Genomic DNA, 21,857 nt, shown 5'->3' with positions numbered 1-21,857 from the left:
CTCTTGCAGACAGCATATTGATGGGTCTTGTTTTTTAATCCAGTCTGATAGCCTGTGTCTTTTGATTGGGGCATTTAGCCCATTTACATTCAGGGTAACTATTGAAAGGTATGAATTTAGTGCCATTGTATTGCCTGTAAGGTGACTGCTACTGTATGTTGTCTGTGTTCCTTTCTGATCTTTGCTGCTTTTAGGCTCTCTTTGCTTAGAGGACCCCTTTCAATATTTCTTGGAGGGCTGGTTTCGTGTTTGCAAATTCCTTTAGTTTTTGTTTGTTCTGGAAGCTTTTTATCTCTCCTTCTATTTTCAGTGATAGCCTAGCTGGATATAGTATTCTTGGCTGCATATATTTCTCGTTTAGTGCTCTGAAGATATCTTGCCAGTCCTTTCTGGCCTGCCAGGTCTCTGTGGATAGGTCTGTCACCAATCTAATATTTCTACCATTGTAGGTTACAGATCTCTTCTCCCGAGCTGCTGTCAGGATTTTCTCTTTGTCTCTGAGACTCGTAAGTTTTACTGTTAGTTGTCGGGGTGTTGACCTATTATTATTGCTTTTGAGAGGGGTTCTCTGTGCCTCCTGGATTTTGATGCCTGTTTCCTTCCTCACATTAGGGAAGTTCTCTGCTATTATTTGCTCCAATAGACCTTCTGCCCCTCTCTCTCTTTCTTCTTCTTCTGGGATCCCAATTATTCTAACGTTGTTTCATCTTATCGTATCGCTTATCTCTCGAATTCTGCCCTCGCGATCCTGTAGTTGTTTCTCTCTCTTTTTCTCAGCCTCTTTGTTTTCCACCATTCGGTCTTCTATATCGCTGATTCCCTCTTCTGCCTCATTTATCCTAGCAGTTAGTGCCCCCATTTTTGATTGCACCTCATGAATAGCCTTTTTGATTTCAACTTGGTTAGATTTTAGTTCTTTTATTTCTCCAGAAAGCATTTCTCTAATAACTTCCACGCTTTTTTCAAGCCCAGCTAGTATCTTTAAAGTCATGATTCTGAACTCTAGGTCCGACATCGTACTGTCAGTATTGAGTAGGTCCCTGGCTGACAGTACTATCTCTTGTTGTTTTTGCTGAGGTGATTTTTATCGTCTTGTCATTTTGTCCAGAGGAGAACATATGAATGAGAGAACAGAATGCTAATCGGTTAACAACGTCCCCAGCAAATGTACACTAAACAAATCAGAAAAGACCTGAAACCAGGGGAAAAGAAAGGGAAAGAAAGAAAAAAGAAAGAGAAAAAAAAAACCAAAAAGAAAAAGATAAAAACAAAAACAGAACAATACAAAAAAACCCAGAGTATGATCAAATATGATCAGGCTAGTGCATAGATCAGTGCCATACACTAGATTTTGGGCGTATTTTGGTCTGTTAGAAAAAAGTGCCTCCTAAAATTTTAAATGAGGAAAGACTTATATACGTACAAAATAAGGGTTGATACAATGAAGGGATGGAAGATGACTGTAAAGATGAAAATTATAAAAGATTTTGTAAAAGGAATTGATAAGATAAGAAGTTGTTTAAAAAAAGAAAGAAGAAGATTTAAAAAAAAAAAAGAAAAAAAGGGAGAGAATGTGATCAGGCAGGAGACTAGAACAAAGCCATACACTAGTGATTTAGGGTATATTTTGATCTGTTAGAAGAAACTGTATCTCACAATTTTAAAGAGAGAACAACTTATATATATATATATGCCAAAAATAAGGGTAACTACTATGAAGGGATAAAATATGACTCTAAAAATGAAAAATAAAAAAAAATGTTTTTTTAAAAAAGAGATTGATAAGATGTTGGTTGAAAAGGGGAAAAAGAAAAATTTAAAAAAAAGTTAAAAAAATTAACTTTGAAAAACTAATGAATCATGGTAAAAAAAAAAAAAAGCCATGAATTCTATGTGCAGTATTCCCCCAGCGCTGGAGTTCTCCCGTTCTCCTTGATCGGTAGACTTGGTCGCAGATTTCTTTATATGACCTTCTGTTGGCCCCAGCTTGTCCCAGGCCTGTAGCTCATCACAATGTGTCCTCGTGCAGCTCCAGAGAGCCCTGTGACCTTCTGGTACCGGCTGACTGTCCTGGTGAAAATGGACTTCCAGAAGCTCGAGGAGGTGGACCCCAGACTCCTGGACCACATGCGGCTTCTGCACTCCATGGTAGGTGGGGAGGAAAGGGCAGGCCGCCGGGGCTGACTCAGGTGGAGGCACTGGGTGGGAACCGAGGGTCGAGGGGGGATTTCCACAAGTGACCCCGACATGGCTGACTCAGAACCAAACGTGAATTCTTAATTAAAAAAAAAAATAAGCCTTAAAAAGGTATGACTTATGTGCAATAGAGTGGACCCATGGCAGCGTGAGGCTTGATGTGTTCTGAGGTAGTGGTGTTGTGCGCTAAAACCCGGAATCTTTTAGTTTAAATAGAAGGCTGCCGCAGTGTAGACGGCCTAGGCCCCAGAGCTGTGCTCTCACTAACCTCATTCAAGATCCCTGAGGTTCGGGTGCCTGGGCTGCTCAGTTCGTTAAGCGACTGCCTTCGGCTCAGGTCATGATGCTGGAGTCCCGGGATCGAGTCCCGCATCGGGCTCCCTGCTCAGCGGGGAGTCTGCTTCTCCCTCTGACCCTCTTCCCTCCCGTGCGCTCTTTCTCTCATTCTCTCTCTCTCAAATAAATAAAGAAAAATCTTAAAAAAAAAAAGATCCCTGAGGTTCCAGCCCCCACCCCGTGGAATTCGGCAGGCCTCCTGGAACGGGCCGGGCGGGGGCCCCTCGATGCGCGTTCTCCGCTTAGGCACGGTCCACATTTGGGGTTGGGTGGCTTTTGCTTGTGGGTCTGCCTGTCCTCACAGGGTTTCCACCGTATCCTGGCCTCCACACACAGGAAGCCAGAAACACGCCCCACTGTGACAACCAGAACTGTCTCTAGATGTGGCCGCATGTCCCCTGAGGGGCAACAGCGGCCCTGGGGGAGAGCCCCCGCGGTGCACACAGCTCAGCAGAGCTTTCTCACAGGGGCCCCCCTATGCTGCACAGGGCCACCCGTGCTGGGAGCCCCGCGGCGGACAGGGCCTGGCTCCTCATCACCGCCAAGCGGCTTTCCCGGGGGGACCAGCTTTGTGGGTGACCCGTGCAGTCACCCCATGAATAGAAGGTCCTCACCCCCGGCTTGATGCTCGGCTGCCGCCTCGGGACATGTTGAATAATTCTTGAACAAGGGGCGCCACGTTTTCCATCTGCACTGAGCCCGGCACATGACATGGCTGGTCCCGCATGACCTTTAGAGCCCAGAGATGTGTCCCATCTGTGACTGGGGGTCACAGTGTCAGTCCCAGCGGGGCCCCTCCTTGATGTGTGGCCCACGGGCAGGGGCAGCCCCAGGACCGGCACCACGCGCACTCATCTTGTCTGGGCCGTCCAGGAAAGCAGCTAGACAGGTGTGCCAAAACGTCACCTTCCCCTGGAAGCCTCCTTAACTGTCCCAGCTGGAAGGGATTTTTGTCTCTTTTTGGCTTGTTGAGGGGCTGGGGCTGCCCGATTGGCCAGTCAGAACACGGCTCTGCAGCCAGGCTGCCCTGGCAAATCCCGACACTGCTGCTCATCCCTGTGTGACCTTGGGCAAGTTACTCCACCTCTCTGGGCCTCAGATACCTGCATTAAATCGGAATAATCATGCTCCCCCTGAGACAGGGGCTCCGCGGTTTAAACAGTACACGTAAGGAGCTTACAGCGGTGCCGACAATGCAGGCTCTGAGTTGCGGTTGTTGGTAATTTAAATTTTATTGTCCGGGTCCCCCCTTTCCTCCTCATGCTCCTACATGTTGCTCCTCCAGGCAGACTGTTCCCTCCTGCAGGCGTCCTGCCTCCCACCGGCTCCTGCTCCGGCCGGCACTGGGCGCCCTGACTCCGGGATTCCCACCCACGAGGCCGGAGCCCGCGGCGCTGTGCTCTGCCTCCCACCTGACCAGCTGGGCGTCCCCCGGAAGGAGGGGGGTTCGGGTCTCCCCGGGAGACGGACTCTAGCACCCCCCCCAAACCACCTTTCTGCTTCCCTGGGGAGACCCGGGGCTCTGTCGGCAGAGCCTGCTCTGGTGACGCCGTTCTTCCCCGGGCTGGCGCTGTCTTGGGATCTCGAGATACCAGGATGGGCAAAGGAGAATTCGTATGAATTGAGAAAAGAGATCTTTAAGCCTCAAAAACAAAACAGAAAGCAAAACCCGGGCGTGTGGGACAGGAGACGGCGGTTTCTGCCCGCTCCGGATTCCACATCTCCCGCGGCGGGACGGTGGGCTGGGCTCCTGCGAGGGCTGCCAGGGAGGGGTCCGCCCAGGCCCCGGTCCTGCGCATGTCCGGTCTGCGTCTGTGTCCAGAGTTGTGTGTGGAAGGACACGAGTCGTACTGGACAGACGCCCACCCCAGTGACCTCCTCATAACTAATGACATCTGCAATGATCCTATTTCCAAATAAGGTCCCATGCCGAGCTTCTGGGGATTAGGACTTCAACACTGGGGTTTTTTTGAACGGACCACAATTTAGCCCGTGACAGACAACCGCGCTGCAAAAGTATTTATAATCTGGTTTGTAGGACTTTTACTGGCGTGACGACAGAGACACACCGCAGAGTGTCTTTCCTGCAGAGCAGAATAGCACGTGTGTGCGTGCGTGCTGACCGTTAGTCTTTACTTCTCCGGGCCTCAGGCTCCCTGTCTGTCTGATGGGTGCCCGTCCACGAGTGACGCTCTGACTCTGGCCTCCCAGGTCACCAGCGCCTTGCAGCCACTGCGCCCTGCTGTGCACCACCTGCAGTCAGCCCGCGGGGACACCTCCACCACGGTGTCACAGCTGCTGCTGGGCCTGTGGCGGCCGGTGCCCGTGGCCCACGTCTCCGCGATGCTGGACGAGGTCGTGAAGCGCGTCTATGAAGTGATCGACATCCAGGCGCAAGGTGCTGCTTTCCCTCAGTCCTCTCCTTGGTGGTGGTGGTAGGGGCGGGCGGGCGCTGCAGGAAGGACAATCCGGCAGGCAAGGCGACAGCTCACCTGTATTTAGCTCATTCTGGCTCAAGGTGAAACTCTGAGCTCCAAGGTGAAGGTTTTGAGACAGTTTTTTTTTTTTCCTATTTTAAAGATTATTTGAGAGAGAGAGAGAGAGAGAGAGCAGGAGCAGGGTGGGGGCAGAGGGAGAGGGAGAGATTCTTTAAGCCGACTTCCCTGCTGAGCACAGAGCCCAACACGGGGCTGGGCCCCATGACCCCAAGATCATGACCTGAGGCGAAACCAAGAGTCGGACGCTTAACCGACTGAGCCACCCAGGTGCCCTGGGAGGGGTTTTGCTCCCACGTCCCCCTTCCCTCGGCTCGCTCCCCCCGGGTCCCCTCCACACTGCCCATCCGCGATTCCCCTTCCACTCAAGCGCTGGTGAGCAGGTCCCAGGACAACTGAAGCACGGCTGTCCCTTCAGTTCTTGGGTCCCTAACCTTCCCTCTTGCCAATCCCCACCTTTGCCAAGGACACCCTTGGCCCTAGGAGGCCCATTTAGTAGAACTGCGTGACATTGAACTTGGCAAACCACACAGAGCTGGTCTTGTTTCTCGAAGGAATTACCTGGTCTTCTTCCTTTTCGGGGGGGGGATCTTTGTCAGGGGTCAGCAAACTTTCTGGAAAGGGCCACACAGTACAGAGTTTTGGCTGTGGGCCCCATGGCCTTGGTCTCAACGGCTCAGCTCTGCCCTTGTGCTGAAACCCTGTACAGTGTGTGAGCAGAGGCCCGGGCTCTGTGGAACGTTCCAGCCCAAGCTGCAGCTGCTGCTCCCTGGGCCGAGGGAGGACAGTTTCTCTTGCCGGTGGAGCTTCTGTGACACTGAAGGTGACACATAAACGGGGTGTGCCAGGGTCTGGAGCCCAGCGAAAATTCCAGTGATTGCATTTTACTCCCTTCAAAACCCACAAATGTTCTTGAAGAGCAGACTGAGCCAATAAGGGAAGGGGCTGTCTTGTCTGTTCTGATGAGGCCGCCATCAGAGACCACGGGCACGTGCCTGTATCAAGCAAGTCGGGTTTATGACCCAAGGCAGCGAGAGAGAGAATGCACCAGCAGAGAGCCTGGCCATCTCGTAGTGGGGGTCGGGGAGTCTGCTAGAGGACAGTTTGGGTGGAGTCTAAGGAAGTGGGGCTTTGTTCTAGGTTGAACCCTCTCAGAGAGCGGACACAATGCTAAGACTGGGTGTCTCAGCAAATCTTGTCTAGAAGGAGGGGACCGCCAGCACGAAGATAAGCCATAACTGGTAAAGGACTAACAGTCACTTGTTTCAGCCAAGCGAGTGGGGTGGTGGTGTGCAGGTGACTCGGTGTCTGTGTTTCCTGTCTGGCTTAGATAAAATTGTGACGTGGCCTTGCTTGGTCTCGCTTTGTCCTGGTCGTGGAGCAGCCTTGTCTGGGCTGGTGTTCTGCCAGACTGTCCAACTGTTGGAGGAGAGTGACAGGCCTCTTCTGAACACCGGGGGCAGCTCCTTTCTCTTTCTGGTCCAGAACACCGCCCACCCGCAAGGTTTATTCTTGGGCAGGAGTTTCGGACCCCATTATTTCATGACCCTTCAGACTCGCTGGTGGCAGCAGTCCCCCCCCCCAGCACATGGCGCTGCAAGGTGGGGGTGCCGCATGACTGAGACGTGGGCCACCTGCATGGATGGACACCTGGCGGACCCAGGGGCTCTCTAAGACAGGCCTCCAGAAGTCACCCTGAGACCACTGCCCGAGCCACTTCTTCAGCCCGTGTGACGCCCGTCTGGAGGTTAATGCGAATGACAAGGTGGTTAGGGCTGTGACAGTTGTCTCACCCCCTCCTCTTGTCAATAGATGTCGATGAGTGCTTCATCGAAGAACTCAGTGCCTGCTCCGGGAGGGAGCAGTGTTCGAACATGGAGGGCTCATCCCAGTGCACCTGTCAGCCCGAGCCGCCGGCCTCGGCTCCCCGGAAGCTGAACCACACGTGTGGAGGTGAGCAGCCGGGCCCTCCCTGCTGGGGGCGGCATGGCTGAGGGGATCTGCTCCGGCTAAACGGTCCACAGGCCACAGAGATCCTCATGTCTTGCAGAGAGGGAATGACTGACTCGTGTTCCGAAGAGTCACTTAGTTCTTTCCAACCTACTGGGTCCCGTAGTGGGCGATTCTTGCATTCGTCCTTGGAGTTCGTGAATGTCTGTTTATGTGCCGTTCACCGTGCTGGATGCTGGTAATAGAAACACGTGCAAATAGGTCACAACCTTTGCTCTTGGGAAACTCGGTAGAGAACACACCAAATGCTTGCCAGGCATGGCACGCAAGGCAGATGCCTGGATAGCTTATTGCTTAAATCGGGACCCTTCCGAGAGTGAAGGGGACGTGATCAATACTTACACTGGGACCACGGGAGTGACCTGGACTGTCCCTGTGACCCCATGGTCAACCTAGTTGGCACCGACAAGCAAGAGTCTAGCTCTGGTCCAGGCGGGTCAGGGGACGTGACAGGTGTATACCGGGTGCTGGGTGTATGTGATTGGCTTCTGCCAACAAGGGGCCTCTAGTAAGAAGTGGCTGAGTTTTGAAAGTGCTATGGCGTCGGTCAGCAAAGCCCTGGAATCTGAGGGGCGGAAGGCAGTGTGGAGAGGTGGAATTGAGGCATCCGTTGGCGAGGAACCCTTGGGACTTCCTGATTAATTCGGTGCAGGAGAGGAAGAGGGACTAGGTAGCAGGCCCACGTCCTGGTTGAACCACGAACACGTGGTGATTCCCGAGTGGGTCGGGGCAGCTGTTAGGGTTATTAGCACTGCCTTTGATTATAGCAGTTTATATTGAGATGGCGATGGAATCAAGGGTCCAGGCCAGGTGCTGACCGAGTTGGATATTTGGTGCTGGTGCTCCGAGGGGGCTGCCCTACGCGAGTAACCACGGGACGTCCGCGTCCAGGGGGCACTAGCGCTTCGGGCATGGGCATGGCTGGGAGAAGGGAAGGAGACCTTGGCCCGGAGTCCATGCGGGACGAGGTGCTGACACATTGCCAGGGCGAGGCAGGAAGCACGGCAGAAAGGAGCCTCCAGCAGTCAAGAAGGAACCATCCCAAAGAGGCTCAGAGAAATGAGCAGACCTGGCGGAGGCGTGGACTCGCAGGAGGGCCTTTTGGAAAGACGGGAGATGCCAACGCACACTTGTGTGCTGGTGGGGAGAGACCCTGGCTGCTTCTGGCAGCTCTGGGACCCAGGTCCAGCCTTCCCTTCTCTGGGAGGCTGCCCTTGGAATGTCTTCTCTCCTCCCCGCGGGCTGTCCCCAGCTGGGATGATGGTCACCTGCAGCTGCAGGGCTGGCGCCCGGCGGGGGGGGGGGGGGCGCTGGGATGGTGAGCGGGAGATGAGCATCTGGAACCGCCAGCTCACGTGGAGGGAGCGGTGAGGGTCAGGTTACACACTCCGAGGCTGCCCGAGTGCTGACCCAGGGCCTGCAGCGGTCCCTCTCACGGCAGAAGGTGCTTTACAGATGGGATTCGCTAAGGGTCTTGAGCTGGGGGTGGATGGTGGATTATTTGTGGGGCCAGTGTCACCACAGGGTCCTCATAAGAGGGAGGCAGGAGGCTCAGAGGCGGGGAGAGGAGACGGTCGAGGGAAGTGGAGGGGGTCCAGGTGCTGTGCGTGGCTTTGAAGGTGAGGGGGCCACCGGCCACGGAGACTGCCGAAGGCAGGGTCTGGATTCGCCCCTGGAGTCTCCAGAAGGAGCACAGCGCCGCCCACACCTGCATCTTCGACTTCTGCCCGCAGAGCTGTAAGAGTGAATTTCTCTTGTTTTAAGCACTACGTTTGTGCTGATTTGTTACAGCAGCTTCGGGAAACTCATACACAGAGTGAGGTCAGGCCCCAGCGGAGGCGCGTGCCTGATGGAGCCCAGGCACCGGGAGGTGGTGGGGACGGAGTGCAGAGGAGGGGTAGGGGACAGGGGCAGGGCCAGGCAGGACCCACCCTGCACAGATGTGATAAGGCCACAGAGATTCTTCAGTCTTTATTCTGGAAGCTTGTAGCTTCCAATATAAGCCCAGAGAGGAGTGTGATGAATGTCCGCTGGGCCCCTGGGGACCCTTCTGGCTCCCTCTCTGTCCCCATCTGCTGCCCACCCGCAGCCTCATTATTCCAAACCCCCTTCAGCATATCCCTCCAGCTGTCACACTCCAGGGTGTATCTCGAGGAGATGAAAAACCCAAATACCAGATCATAGCATCCCTTAAAAACCCCAAACTACAGTTCCTTAATCTCATCAAATATCCAGTCTGTTGACATTTCTCATTGCCCCATCACCATCATAACTTTTTGACAGTTTGTTTGAATTGCGACCTGGGGGTTTCCCTCCACCCCTCTGTTTCTCCTTGTAATTGCTGGAGGATCCGGCGCCCCTTCCCCCAGCTGCGTTTCCCGTAAGCTGGGATCTGCCGACTGGCATCCAGGGGCCCTCTACACCTGTCCCCGTTCTCTGGATTTTCTAAACCACAGTTGGCTCTTCCTTTAACGGTGCCCGGATCCCTGCGCATCTGATGAAGCCAATGGATCCCTTCTTAAAATGTTCCCAAGTGCATCAAATATGTGGGATGACAGAGCAGACCGACCCTACTGAGACACGGTTATCAAAATCTCATGACCCCAAGTGGTGACTCAGCTGCCCAAAGCCACGCTGTCCCCTTTCATCCCTTCGGTCGACTGTCGGTTGCAGGACTTGGCCACTGTGTCTCCCCACTGGAAGCCTTCAGGGAAGGCGGCATGCATGGGGCAACATGTTCCAGAGATTCCTGGCAACCAGGTCCAGTTGCCTACTCTGGCACCATCTTCATGGAAGACCCTTCCCTGTCACTTTCTATTCCCTGTGTCCCCCTTTACTGCCCAAATTTCCCGGAAGTACCTGCTTGAGAATCCTTGTCTCAGCGCCTGCTTCTGGGGGAGCCCAAACTGAGCTGTAAGCTATGCACAGCTCCGTGCATTGGTTAAATCATGTGGTTCAGCCATGGGAGTGATGAGCCCAGATGATGCTGGGAGAGGCCACACCATCCTGTGGTACGAGACCTCTGGGGTTTCCTCGGGCACCAAAGTCACGACCGAAGGAAAGGCTACATTCTAGTCAGATGCTGGTAAAAATAAAGATCTGTTTTCTCATCTACCTTTTTGGACCCCTGACGTCTGTCTATGATCCCCATCCAGGTTAAGAACCCCTAACTGGGGGGCGCCTGGGTGGCTCAGTTGTTAAGAGTCTGCCTTCGGCTCAGGTCATGGTCCCAGGGTCCTGGGATCGAGCCCCGCATCGGGCTCCCTGCTCAGCGGGAAGCCTGCTTCTCCCTCTCCCACTCCCCCTGCTTGTGTTCCCTCTCTCGCTGTGTCTCTCTGTGTCAAATAATTAGATAAAAATCTTAAAAAAAAAAAGAACCCCTAACTGGGTGACAGGCATTAAGGAGGGCACGTGATGTGATGAGCACTGGGTGTTGCCGGCAACTGATGAATCACTGAACTCTACATCTGAAACTAATGCTGTCCTACATATTGGCTTAATTGAATTTAAATAAATAAAAAAAAGAACCCCTAATACAGAGGCACCATTAGATTCAGATTCAGATTTGACCTTTTCTTGGCAAGGCTCCTTCTTATGCCCTAGGTGGTGTCCTGTTCTTCCACGATACGGGTTGTCCCTGTTCCTGCTGCCTTAGTGGCAGGAGACGAGTAAGCAGGACTTTTGTGGGACTGTCCTCTGAGTAAGACGGGACTCTGGAGGGCGCCCAGCAGCAGACGGGATGACCTGACGCACCTGTGGCCTGGTGCGCTCTGCTGCTGGGTGCAGAACAGACCAGAGGGGTCGTGGCAGACCCCGAATCCCACCTCTCCTTCCTTAGTGATGGAACTGGGAGTTTTATGTGAGATGTGCCCTGCTGCAAAGACGTTTCTCTACCTCCTTTGCAGGTAGGGTGGCCATGTGACTCACCTTAGCCAATGAGATAGAGTGGAAGTCTCCACGGGAGTTGGGAAGACTGCGTAAGGGCACTGGTCCCGCTGAGACCAAGGTGGGCATGGCACTATGATGGCCAAGGCCCTGTTCGCCATCTGAGCCACATGGTGACCTTGAGGTTAGACCCTAGCGATGGAGGAGCAAAGAGAGAGAAGGAGCCTGGGCCTGAGCTGCCACGGATGTTCTCCACGTGAGGGGTATGCCTGTGGGGGGGGGGAGCCCTGTGCTGTGGACTTTCCTCGTATGTGCAGCAGCTGATCCCGCTCTCACAGAGTTGGGGCAGGGTACCCGGCTGGCGATGGGACAGTGGGCACAGTGGGGACAGGCCTCTCCAGGACAGCGGGGCACGAACTATGGGCAGGGCTGGCAGGACAGGAGGCTGCAGGTCAGGGTTGCACCTTGCGATGCCCCGGCACCTTCTCTCCGACGGCACAGCCTACATGCAGAGACAGCCCCCTCCATGTGGCCGTGCAAATGTGGTCGTTCCAGAACGTGGGTTATTACTTTAACAACCTGTACCCACAGAGGAAGGTAAAGGTCCGTCTCGGTGGCCCCAGCAGACTGTTTTCATTTCCTGCTGTTCCCCGCCTGGTTTTTTATGTTACTGAAATCCTGCTATGGATACAATTTTGTGTCCTGCTTTCTTCACTCACCATTATGTCACATAAAGTTTCCCGGGAAGCCAACTCATCTTCATCAGTAGGATTTTCGATGGTTGAGTAATAGAGCGGTATCCCTTAAATGCAGTTTCGCTTTCCATGGGGTCTCTTACCCGCGGTCCACCGAGGCCCCAAAGCAGATGACCCTCCTTCTGACGTATGGTCTGAAGGTCAACAGTAGACTAACCCTGGGTCACAACATCTACGTGACTCACCTCACTTCGCTTCCTCACACGGGCATTTTGTTATCACAAGAAGGGCGAGTGCAGGTCAGTAAGGTATTTTGAGAGAGAGAGCGAGAGAGAGACCACATTTCCCTGTCATTACAGTCCATTGTTAGAGTTGTTCTTTTTTTATTCGTTACTGTTGCTAATCTCTTACTGCGCCTGGTTTATAAGCTGAATATGATCATAGGAATGTATATACTTATACCGGTATATAAGAGAGTGCGGTGCTGTCCGTGGCTCAGGCATCTGCCACCTTGAGAGGCATCCCCTACGGATAAGGGGAACCACTGTAATCATCTTCTACAGCAATGATACGATGCTCTTCGCTATTTTCCTCAAAGGGGGGGGGGCGCATTTAGCTTGCTTGCAACATTCTGCCATGAAAACTAGAACTTTCATTAACATTGTGAAGTGGTTATGGAGCATATTGTTATCACTGAGTTTGAATTAGTCATTTAATTCATATTCCCTTTAAAGGGACGGATGAGTGAGGACCCTCCCTTTGTTCATAACAATCTCACAGCCAAGAGCTGCTTAGTTAGCACTTAACCCTCCCCGTAGTAAGCGATTTATAGTCTCACCTGATTTCACCCTCAGAGCACCCCCAGGGGACACCTGCCCATATTGCGCTCATTTTCAGAAGAGAAAGGCCAGGTAAAGGAAGGTAACTGTTGGTACAAAGTCCCAAAGCCAGTTCTAACAGACAACCCTGTCCCTGTCCATCAGCTGAGGCCACCTTTCCGAGTACGCTCTGGCTGGAGGGCATTGCTCTGATGCTGGGTTATCTGTTTCTGATCCAGAGCCGCCACGGTGCGTCCTGCAGGGACAGCCGTGATAGGGTGCCTGTGGCCCAGGGGCCATGCCCCTTCCTCCCCAAGTCCGTGTAGGGCCAGGAGTTGACCAGCACTCTAGAGCTATGGGGCTTTTTCTTTGCTGATGCAGAGCCTGACCGGGGTGCTGATTTAAGGTTCTTATTCACTGAGTCTTCCTGCTCTGCTGTGGGTGAGGGGCGGAGGTCCGTGAGCTGATGCTGGGAAGCGGGCTGGTCCCCAGCACCACCCAAGGAGTGGGAGGTGTCCAGGGTCAGTCCTCTCTTACTGGAATATTCCATCTCACAGCAGAGGAAGCTCCATGGAGTGAGGAGGCTTGTCTCCTGGTCACTGCCAATGAGTCTCTGTACTTGGCAAATGGTAGGCCCTCAAGCAATATTTATTGTCAGTGAATGAAAAGGCATGTTGGAGTGGTGGCTATTCCTAGGGTCCCTGGATGTTAAAGAAATTCACCTGCCAGCCTCACGTCTGGGAACAAAACACTCCTCTGCTCTGCTTCATGACTTTGGAGTCTGACTAGACATCAGCACCACCCTCCATGTGCACAAATGCGCCCACAAAGCTTTGCACAGGACCCTCCCACAGACCATCCTACACTGGGACCTCCGGGGGGAGTCCTGTCCCGTCAGCAAGCAGAGAAGGTTGGAATACAGTAATTGAAAATGCTCTGGCTAGCCATCTGATATATTAGACTCTATTTATAGTTAGGAGTGTTGCCAGCCACACTGTGCCATGCTACTTGACGTCCTGAGTTGCAAGTTCCCTTCAAGATAAAGGGCCGCTCGAGGGCGAAACATCACTAGGAAAAGCTGCACCCCCCGACCTCGCTTCTAATAGGCAGAAGAGACAAACGCAGTTTCCAGATCAGAATGTCAGAGTGAATCCCAATTGCTAAGGGGAACAGCGTATGTTTTCCATTTAGAGGCTAATATAAATGAGCAATCTGCTGGAAGCGTTTAGAGGTACAAACCCGTGGAAAATACAGCACAAGTTTCAGCTGCTTTTCTTGTGAAATTAGTCATCCATTTAATGACATGCAGGGCAGCTGGATTCTTGCCCCAAACCAAAGCCATCAGAAATACCTCAGGGCTCCCGCTGGCTAGTCCAAGAACATATTCTGTTTTTAGGATCAGGTGGCACTGTATTCAAGGTCACACTCACTCCCTCCGACAAGGTCTCCTTCCCAGCTGGAACCTCATGGCTACTCAGCTCCAGGAAGAAACGTTCTCCTGAACCCGGGGCTTGGCGAGGACTGGGCTGCCGGAGGGAGAGACAGCCGGGGCCGGCGAGAAGCAGCCGTTCAGTTCACCCATGCCAGCGCTCCTCACCGGCAGTCAGGCTTCTGACAACTTGATGCTCAGAACCTTGGCTTGAATCCTCAGCATTTCCACCTCGACAAGCTTCGGGTGTCAAGCTGATGGGCCCGAGAGAAAAGAGGAGCAGAGCCTGACCTGGGACATCCCGGGGAGCGCAGGATCCCCATTAGCTCCAGAGATGGGTCAGGGGTGCCTGGAAGAAATGAGGGCCCAGACCCGTGGACGCAGGGAAACTGATGTGCGTCACCAAGACAGACAAACGTCAGGTCCCGGGTCTGGCTCACAGCTGCGGGACTGGGGAGACCTCAGGTAGCAGTGCCCTCGGATCACGCAAGGTCAAGAATTGAGCATTATTTTCTGGGGCCACATTTTAAGAGGAACTTCAGAAAGCTGGTGGGCAACGAGAAGGTGTCCTGCGACCGAAGGACGAAAATCCATGTCAGAGGGAAGACGGAGGGAAGGGGTCGAAGGATGATTTCCTCTGGGTCACAGAGGTGGGATCAGCCTTCGAATGTTAGAAGGTGGCGGGTGGGCAGCGCCATAAAGCTCTTCCAACACGCAGCACAGTCCTGCCAATCTCGGCCTTGAAAGCTAGCGGAAGAAGAACCCAGTTCCTGGGTGGCAGTGACAAAACGGCACAGACAAGGGGCCGAGAACCACAACACCTGACCCTGTCACAGCTCTGGGGTGTCCCCGGGGGCCAGAAGTCCAGAGCCGGTGTCCCCGGGCCCAGATGGGGGTGGTGGCAGGCGTCTCTCGGGGGGCTGGGAGAACCCACGCTGTGCAGGTGGTCTCCATCCCTGTGGCTACGCACCCGGCAGGGGCATTGCTGGATCCTAGGGTCATCCTATTTGGAATGTTTTGAGGAGCCTCCGCACTGTTTCCAGAGTGGCTGCACCGCCTTCCCACCAACGGTGCAGGAGGGTTCCCCTCTGTCCACATCCCGCCAGCGTCTTACCACTTGTGGTTTTGATTTTAGCTGTTGGGACAGGTGTGAGGGGGTACCTCATTGTGGTCTTGATCTGCATCTCCCTGATGACCAGTGACGGTGAGCGCCTTTCCGTGAGTCTGTTGGCCATCCGGATGTCGTCCCCTGAGAAATGTCTGTTCGGATCCTTTGCCCATATTTTAATTGGATTGAGTGGGGTTTTTTTTTTTTTGTTTGTTTGTTTATTTGTTTTTTGTTTTTTTGTGGGGTTTTTTTTTTTTTGCTATTGAGTTGTAGGAGTTCTTCACACATCTTGTATATTAGCCCCTTATCAGATGTATGATTTGTGAATATTGTCTCCCATTCTGTAGCCTGTCTTTTCATCTCGTGGATGGTCTCCTTTGCTATGCAGAAGTGTTTTATCTTAGTCTGACGTTTCCCGTGATGAATTTTGCTTAGATTTGCTGATCTCACTTGCTCTGTGCTTCACAGACTGCCCTCCCATCCGGGACTACGTGACCCTCAACGTCACCAGCAGCAGCTTTTGGGTGTCTTGGAGTTTAAATTCTACCCGGCACCGCACATTCCTCGTGTGGGTTTACAAGGGGGGGGAGCTCCTCCGGAGCTCCAGGACGGCGGGAAGGACGCTGCAGGTGGCTGGGCTGGAGGCCGGAGAGCTGTATGCAGTGAAGACCAGCTACCAGGCGTGCGGGGCCGATGTCACCGCCACGCTGACTGTCAGAACAGGTAAGCACACTCGCATGCGCTCCGCTTGTTACCTGTGAGTCTGTGATCCCACCTTCGTTCTATTGGCCCCGAGATTCACATCCTCCTTCACCCTCTTCTCAGGGCAGGGACAGTCGCTGGCCTGGTGCCACCCTTCCTGGCGGGGCTGGGGGCTCCGCATCCTCGGAGCAGGGCCACGGTGGCTGTCTGTGGTCTCCACGACTCCCCTCATGCCCCTACATCTCGTCCTGTCTAGGGGGGCTCAACTCTCACACCTGAGGTGACGTGGGGAGCCCATCTTCCGGTTAGAAGGATTTAACAGTCAGAAATCACAGAGAAAAACGTGGAATAAAGCAAAAATGGCAGCGATTTTCATGCACTGAAAGAGCTTTCGTGACACTGCATTCACAGGGCTGAGTCCCCAGACCCGAGCTGAGCATCATGTGAAATCCTCATGGACCTGCTTCATTTCCCATGTGATGCACTTGACAAGCTAACGCAGAGCCCACCAAATGGTCCACGAAGCAGCTTTCTTTCACCAAAACAAACACGTTATAGGTGTGAACTAGGGATTCCTTTCCAGAGAGGGAAGCTGGTGTGGCCCAGGGGGCTCTGCAGGTGGCTGACCTTGCCCCACCCCATGGCTCCATCTCCCCTCGGCCTGGCCCCGGCCTCCCTGGGTGGGAGAGGCCTCGGTCAGGTCTGGCACTGGGGACGGGAGCTGTGTCCTAGGCTGGCCGCTGGCTGGGGACGGTGGAGCTTCCAGACATGCTGGTCTGGGGACAGAGCCCAGAAATCACTGTGAGACCCTGTGGGGTCTCTGTTGTGTAGAGATTAGTGCCAATGACCGTAGCAGCGAATGAGTGAGGGATGGAATGAGCGGGCCTTTGAGGACATGGCCCTACACCCTTTGTTAGCCAATTTGGGGCTGGCCCTTGCTAAATTGTCATAGCTCATAGAATGGTCCGCCGGAGGGTCCCCCACCAGCCCCAGCCATGAAGCATGCAAACCTTGGCGTATGAGGTTTCCGATTTCGGAGCAGGCAGCACCTCATCTGCTCATTCTGTTTTCCAAGTCCTGTGGGGAGTAAGTGGAGGGGGCACTCTGTTTCCTAGGTCATCCCGGGAGTGAGGGCACACCCCAGCGCTCCCCACCCCCTGCTTCCTGCTGTCTCTCCTCCCCTGCTCCTCTCAGACCAGAAGTGCCCTGGGAACTTTCCCGTGCCCTCGGGAAAGTTCCAGAAGACTCCTGACTTGCCAGCCTTCTTTCCGCAGCCTTGGTTTTCTTTTCCTTCTCCGTATGGTAAAAACGCCGTTTGTGTGCACACTGCTCTTTTAAGGAGCTTGATTCTCTATCTAATTAATCTGGCCATGTTAGGAGCCGGCCACTCGGGAGACGGTGGGCACGTTGGCTGCAGTGGGTACAGAGCCTCACGGAGAATCCGGATTTCCTGGGCACAGGTGGACACTGACCTTCCAGGAGGCTCCTGTTGTAGGCAGGGGCGAGGCTGCCATCACAGGGACTCTTGCTGCCCTGAAGATGGCAAAGGTCCGGAGGGGCCCTGATCTAGAAACACACAGTATTCACCCTGGTGACATTTCTGTGGCCCGTCGTGGTGTGCACACAGAGCAGTGGTAGACCGTGCCTCCTGCCCAGGCTTGCCCGCCGGGGAGGGGAGCGGCTGTTAGGTCATCAGGGAAGCAGACACGCAGCGGGACCGGCTGTGCGTGTGGACTGCACTCTCGGCACTGAAAGAGACCTGTGTTCTCCTGTCTCATCATACTTGTCTAGCTTGGCTTACGTCCAAGCGAAGGGTGCCTCCCGCGCAGGGTGACGCCCTTACTGGTTTGCAGGGACAGAGTAGGCCCTCCGGGCGGGACTTCGGTGCGTAGAGCTGGAGGGTCCTGGGTGAATGGGGCACATTGGTCACCAAGTACGGGGGCCTGCATAGGGCCCGAGGAGGGCCTGGTGGGCCGGGCAGGTGAACGGGGCGGGAAGGCAGGAGCCATGCAGTGTGAGGCATGGCGGGAGGGACCTTCAGACCTCACGTGTGGCAGCCGAGTTTGGGTTCCCGCTAGTGTGGGACAGCTGCTCGTGTCCCGCCCGCCCCTCTTCTGGCTTAGAAGTGTGTGTGTGTCAGGGGGCTCCTTCCCTCCATGTGCCCCCGCGCGGCTCCGCATCCCGGACACCTGCCTCCGTTTGTCCTGGAGGGCCTAACAAACGTCCCGTCAGAAGAAGAGACTTTCTGGGGAGCAGGGACAGCAAGGCGTGTGACTGTGCGGCACCGGTTTTGGCTAATGTGTGTTACTGCTATTGCAGACGCCCGCGAATTCAAAGTCACCGTCAGGGTCCTGAACCGCAACGCAACAGAAGACCTGCTCAACCACAGCGGCCCCGAGTACCGGGACTTTTCCCGACAGCTGCTTGGCGAGGTAAAGCCAGAGTGCAGACACGGTGCCCCGTGGGGGCGTCCGAGTGAGACACCTGCACGCATGCATGCACCAGCCCCCGGCGCTGAGCCCCTTCTCTGCGACTGCGCCCCCCCCCAGCCCAGACCCCGCACTAATTACCCAGGCGCTCCCCCTTATGGGGCACTGCATCTAGATTTGAGACAAACCGTCTTTGAAAACCATGCTCTGGTTCAAATGGGCTCTTGATGGTGCAGCCGGGTTTTCTGTGGAACCTTCCATCGGGGGCCCTGGGCATTTATCTACCTCCCTGCTTTGGGGCGGCTTTGCTGGGGTGGCATTTACCAGGGATCGCGGCATCCGTCCCTCCCCGAGGCTAGCAGGGGACAGAAGCACGCAGCCCGGGAGGACCTTTGGGTGACAGGCCAATTAGAGAGCAAAGGGACTTGCTAAACCATCGAGAACCATGAATGGTCTAAGATTTTATCCTTCCTGCCAACTGGTAAGTAAGCGTGTTCCTGTCGGCTGGTGCTGGTGGAGGACTTGGGGTCCTGGGGTCAGTTCCCTCTGGGCCGCAAGTCCCACGGGGTGACGTGGAGGGACCGGGGGGGGCTGGGGGGGGCACACACAGTGGTCTGCGTCACAGCCGAGGAGCCCCGAGCTGAGGCAAAGTGAACCTCGTAAAGGGCTGAAAGCAAATCTGCCTAAACGTGGCTCCAGAGAGAGACACTGTCTTTACGGCAGCAGACGTGAACAAATCTGCCCTTTGCTCTGGAGGGGCCGCTGTCTGTCTCCTGAGGTTGTTCACCCCCACAAACATCTTGGAAAGAGACTTTGGAGCCAAGGGGCAGTTAGCGCCTCTGCTTGCAAGATGTGTAGACGTGGGACAGGCGGAAGGAGGGTGTCTCTCCTCATTCACCTACCTGGTGATTCTTGTGCTTGTGCAGACATGGTGTGGGTTGGGGCGGGGCGAGGCTGGTCTCCCTCGCTCGGCATGCTGGTCCTGAGCACCTGCTTGCCCCGGGGCTTCCCCGGGGATGCAGCCAGGAAGGGGGGCAGCTCCAAATAGCCCCTCACGGTCTGTCTGTCTCACACACACATTACCTGCACACGGATTTTCAGGGCACGCAGAGTGGATTGTGTGTCTCCGGCTCACAATGGGGAGCCCAATTGTAGGTTACCGTGGATTCTCACAAAGACCGACAGGCCCGGCCCGGCTGTCCCTGGGGAGGCCCAACTGGGGTGCAGGGAGCCGGGGTGTCTCTGCTTGCCCCGAGAGGCTGGTTGCTGGGCACCTTCTCTTGGTCATGAAGGGGACAGATCCTGGGCGCTATCCGTGCGTCACATGGGCCCCGCTTCCAGGTTTTGAAGAAGCTGATGGGAGCATCTGCTCTGAGTGGCTGTTGTCTCTTCTCGGCTAGGTTGAAAACTCCTTCCCGCCCGCGGTGTCCGACCTGTACAGGAGAGGGAAGCTGAGGATCCGGATCGTCTCTCTTCAGGCCGGAAGTGTGCTGGTGACGCTCAGGCTGACGGTTCAGGACCCTGAGTTCCCAGTGGGAATCTCCACTCTGGCCCCCATGCTCCCGCCTCTGCTGGCCAGCACGCTGTTCCAGATCGACCCGCGGGGGACACGTGTGCAAGGTCGGTTCCCCTCCACACCCAAGCCTGCCGCCGGCCAGCCACGCTAGTTCAGGTCCACGTTTACTTTACTGTAAAAGATCGATCAAGTACATGAAATTCGTAGCCTTATTCTGTGTTCCTGCCTGGGATCTGGAAGCCTACCCGCATCCCGCACCTCCCTGCTCCGGGTGGGAGAGGGACCCCAGAGCCCGGGGAGCTCACTTCCGTAGGTGGCCCAGAATGCAAGGTGGGATGGGGCTGGAGGACCCTGGAGGGGACGGGCACCGGGGGCTGACTCTGCGTCAGGGCCCAGCACCACTGCTGCCGCGCCACCTGCTAGCGTGGGCGTCTAGTTCCTTGGCTCAAACGTTATGTAATTTTACTTGATGTTGCCTTGAGGCAGGAAGTCACAGATCAGGGGAGGGGGAGAGACCTAGAGACAGAGAGAGAGAGGAGGGTGGGGTGGAGATGGGGAGGAGAGAGACACAGTCAGAAATAGAGGTAGAGAGGAGAGAAACAGAGACATAGAGAGACAGAGACAGAGATATATACATAGGGAGAGACAGAGAGTCAGAGAGATAGAGACAGAGAGACAGAGACATGGAGAGAGAGAGAGAGAGACAGAGAGTGACAGAGATGTGGACAGAGACAGAGACAGAGAGTCAGAGAGACAGAGAGACTTGCTGGTGTGTAAGAAAGGTTTTGCCACTCAAATCCGGGGATGAAGTTCCACGCAGCGAAAGCACCTGCAGCCTCCACGTCAGCAAGCCTGCCTGGGGCTCCGTCTGGGGAGCGGGTGTCTGAGAGTGGGCTGTCACCTCCTTTGAGCTTGGTCACCTTCTGGCTTGCTGTTCCAACCCCCCCCCGCCCCCAAGGATGCAGGGAAGGCCGTGGGATGGTCACATCTGGAGTCACACCTGGAAAACCCCTGCCTGCTTAGCCTGGGGGTCGCTGTGTCACTCACCCTCAGGGATGGAGATGGCAGTGGTCCCCTGCACCTGGGAGGCCTGCTTACGTGGGCTCAGGGGCTAAGTGCAGGGAGGCACAGGGTGCCATGTGGGTGGGTCCTCAGCGGGCACCCGCACGACCCACCTGAGACCAGATCCGAGCAATCCTCAGGTGACCCAGACACCCGTTACGTGCTACTTCCCAGCCCTGTCCCTGTGCACCGGGCATTAAGTTACTCCAGATCTTTGCCAGTGTGTTGAGTGGTGGCCCCCAAAAGAAATGTCCACCTAGAACTTCAGACTTGTTTGGAGGAAGGGTCTTTGCAGATAAAATTAAGGTAAGGATCTGAGATCATCCCGGATCAGAGGAGGAGAGACCCAGACACACAGGAGAAGGCCACATGGAGGCGGAGGTAGAGGCTGGAGGCCACAAGCCCAGGCACACCGGCAGCCCCAGAGGGAGCGAGGCCCTGCCGCACCTTGACTCTGGACTTCGGCCTCTAGAAGTGTGGGAATGAGCCTCGTGGTTTCCCGCCAGCCTGGAAGCTTGTGAGGATCTGAAGGGGGCCTCTAAGAAGTAATGTACAGGAAGAAGAGGGTCTTCATCGCTAGCGTTCTAGGGCTGTTAGCAGGTCTCGTTACTCGTCCCTGTGAGGTTCCAGAAGCCCCTCTGCAGTTATGAGCCCCCCCGGCTCTCGCCCTGTAGGCTCCCTGCCCAACGGCGGGCTGTTTGCTGAGGGGTGGCTGTGGGAGGCCCCCCAGGGCTGGGACCCCTCTTCTGCCCAGCGCCTGGGGCGTGGGGCACCAGGCCCCGTGCAAGGTCTTCTGACCCAGTGACCACTGGCTGCTGTCAGCTTAGCCTGCAGGCAGCACCACCCACCCCCCCGCCCCCGGCCACAGCCCCACAGTGGAGATTCCCACTCGGGCAGGCAGCCCAGGCCTGAGCCCTCCCCAGGAGCGCTCCAGCCCCACGGGCGGGGAACCAGAGACCGCAGAAGGCCAACAAACCACAGCCCAGAGAGCCGCCCCCCCCACCCCCCCCGTGGCTCACACAGAAATGCTATTGTTGGCGGCCTCGAGCATTCCTGGGTGATTTGGGGGCTCTCGCCTGCCATGAGTCAACATGTCCTACAGCGTGGGGGGTCACGTTGTCATGACCTCAGCTTCTCCCTGAGGCCCATCTGTTGGGGGGGGGCGTCCCTGGGTGG

At 55.1% G+C, this 21,857-nt stretch overlaps 1 protein-coding gene across 1 annotated transcript in view; it reads left to right on the top strand.

The window, feature by feature from the left end:
- Nucleotides 1-21,857, top strand: part of UMODL1 (uromodulin like 1) — a 67,712-nt gene that overhangs the window by 15,089 nt on the left and 30,766 nt on the right. Inside the window, exons 5-10 of the mRNA XM_028126496.2 lie at nt 2,030-2,148; nt 4,744-4,930; nt 6,840-6,980; nt 15,441-15,695; nt 17,994-18,106; nt 19,504-19,723. Of these exons, the coding sequence (XP_027982297.2) occupies nt 2,030-2,148; nt 4,744-4,930; nt 6,840-6,980; nt 15,441-15,695; nt 17,994-18,106; nt 19,504-19,723 (1,035 nt within the window). The remainder of the gene's footprint in view (nt 1-2,029; nt 2,149-4,743; nt 4,931-6,839; nt 6,981-15,440; nt 15,696-17,993; nt 18,107-19,503; nt 19,724-21,857) is intronic.

Source organism: Eumetopias jubatus, unplaced genomic scaffold (genome assembly GCF_037043125.1).
Source record: "Eumetopias jubatus isolate StellerSeaLion01/CBP00866 unplaced genomic scaffold, mEumJub1_p1.0 scaffold_1, whole genome shotgun sequence".
Classification (NCBI taxonomy): Eukaryota; Metazoa; Chordata; class Mammalia; order Carnivora; family Otariidae; genus Eumetopias; species Eumetopias jubatus.
Note: the sequence above shows the minus strand (reverse complement) of the source record. Positions and strands in the feature narration are given on the sequence as shown.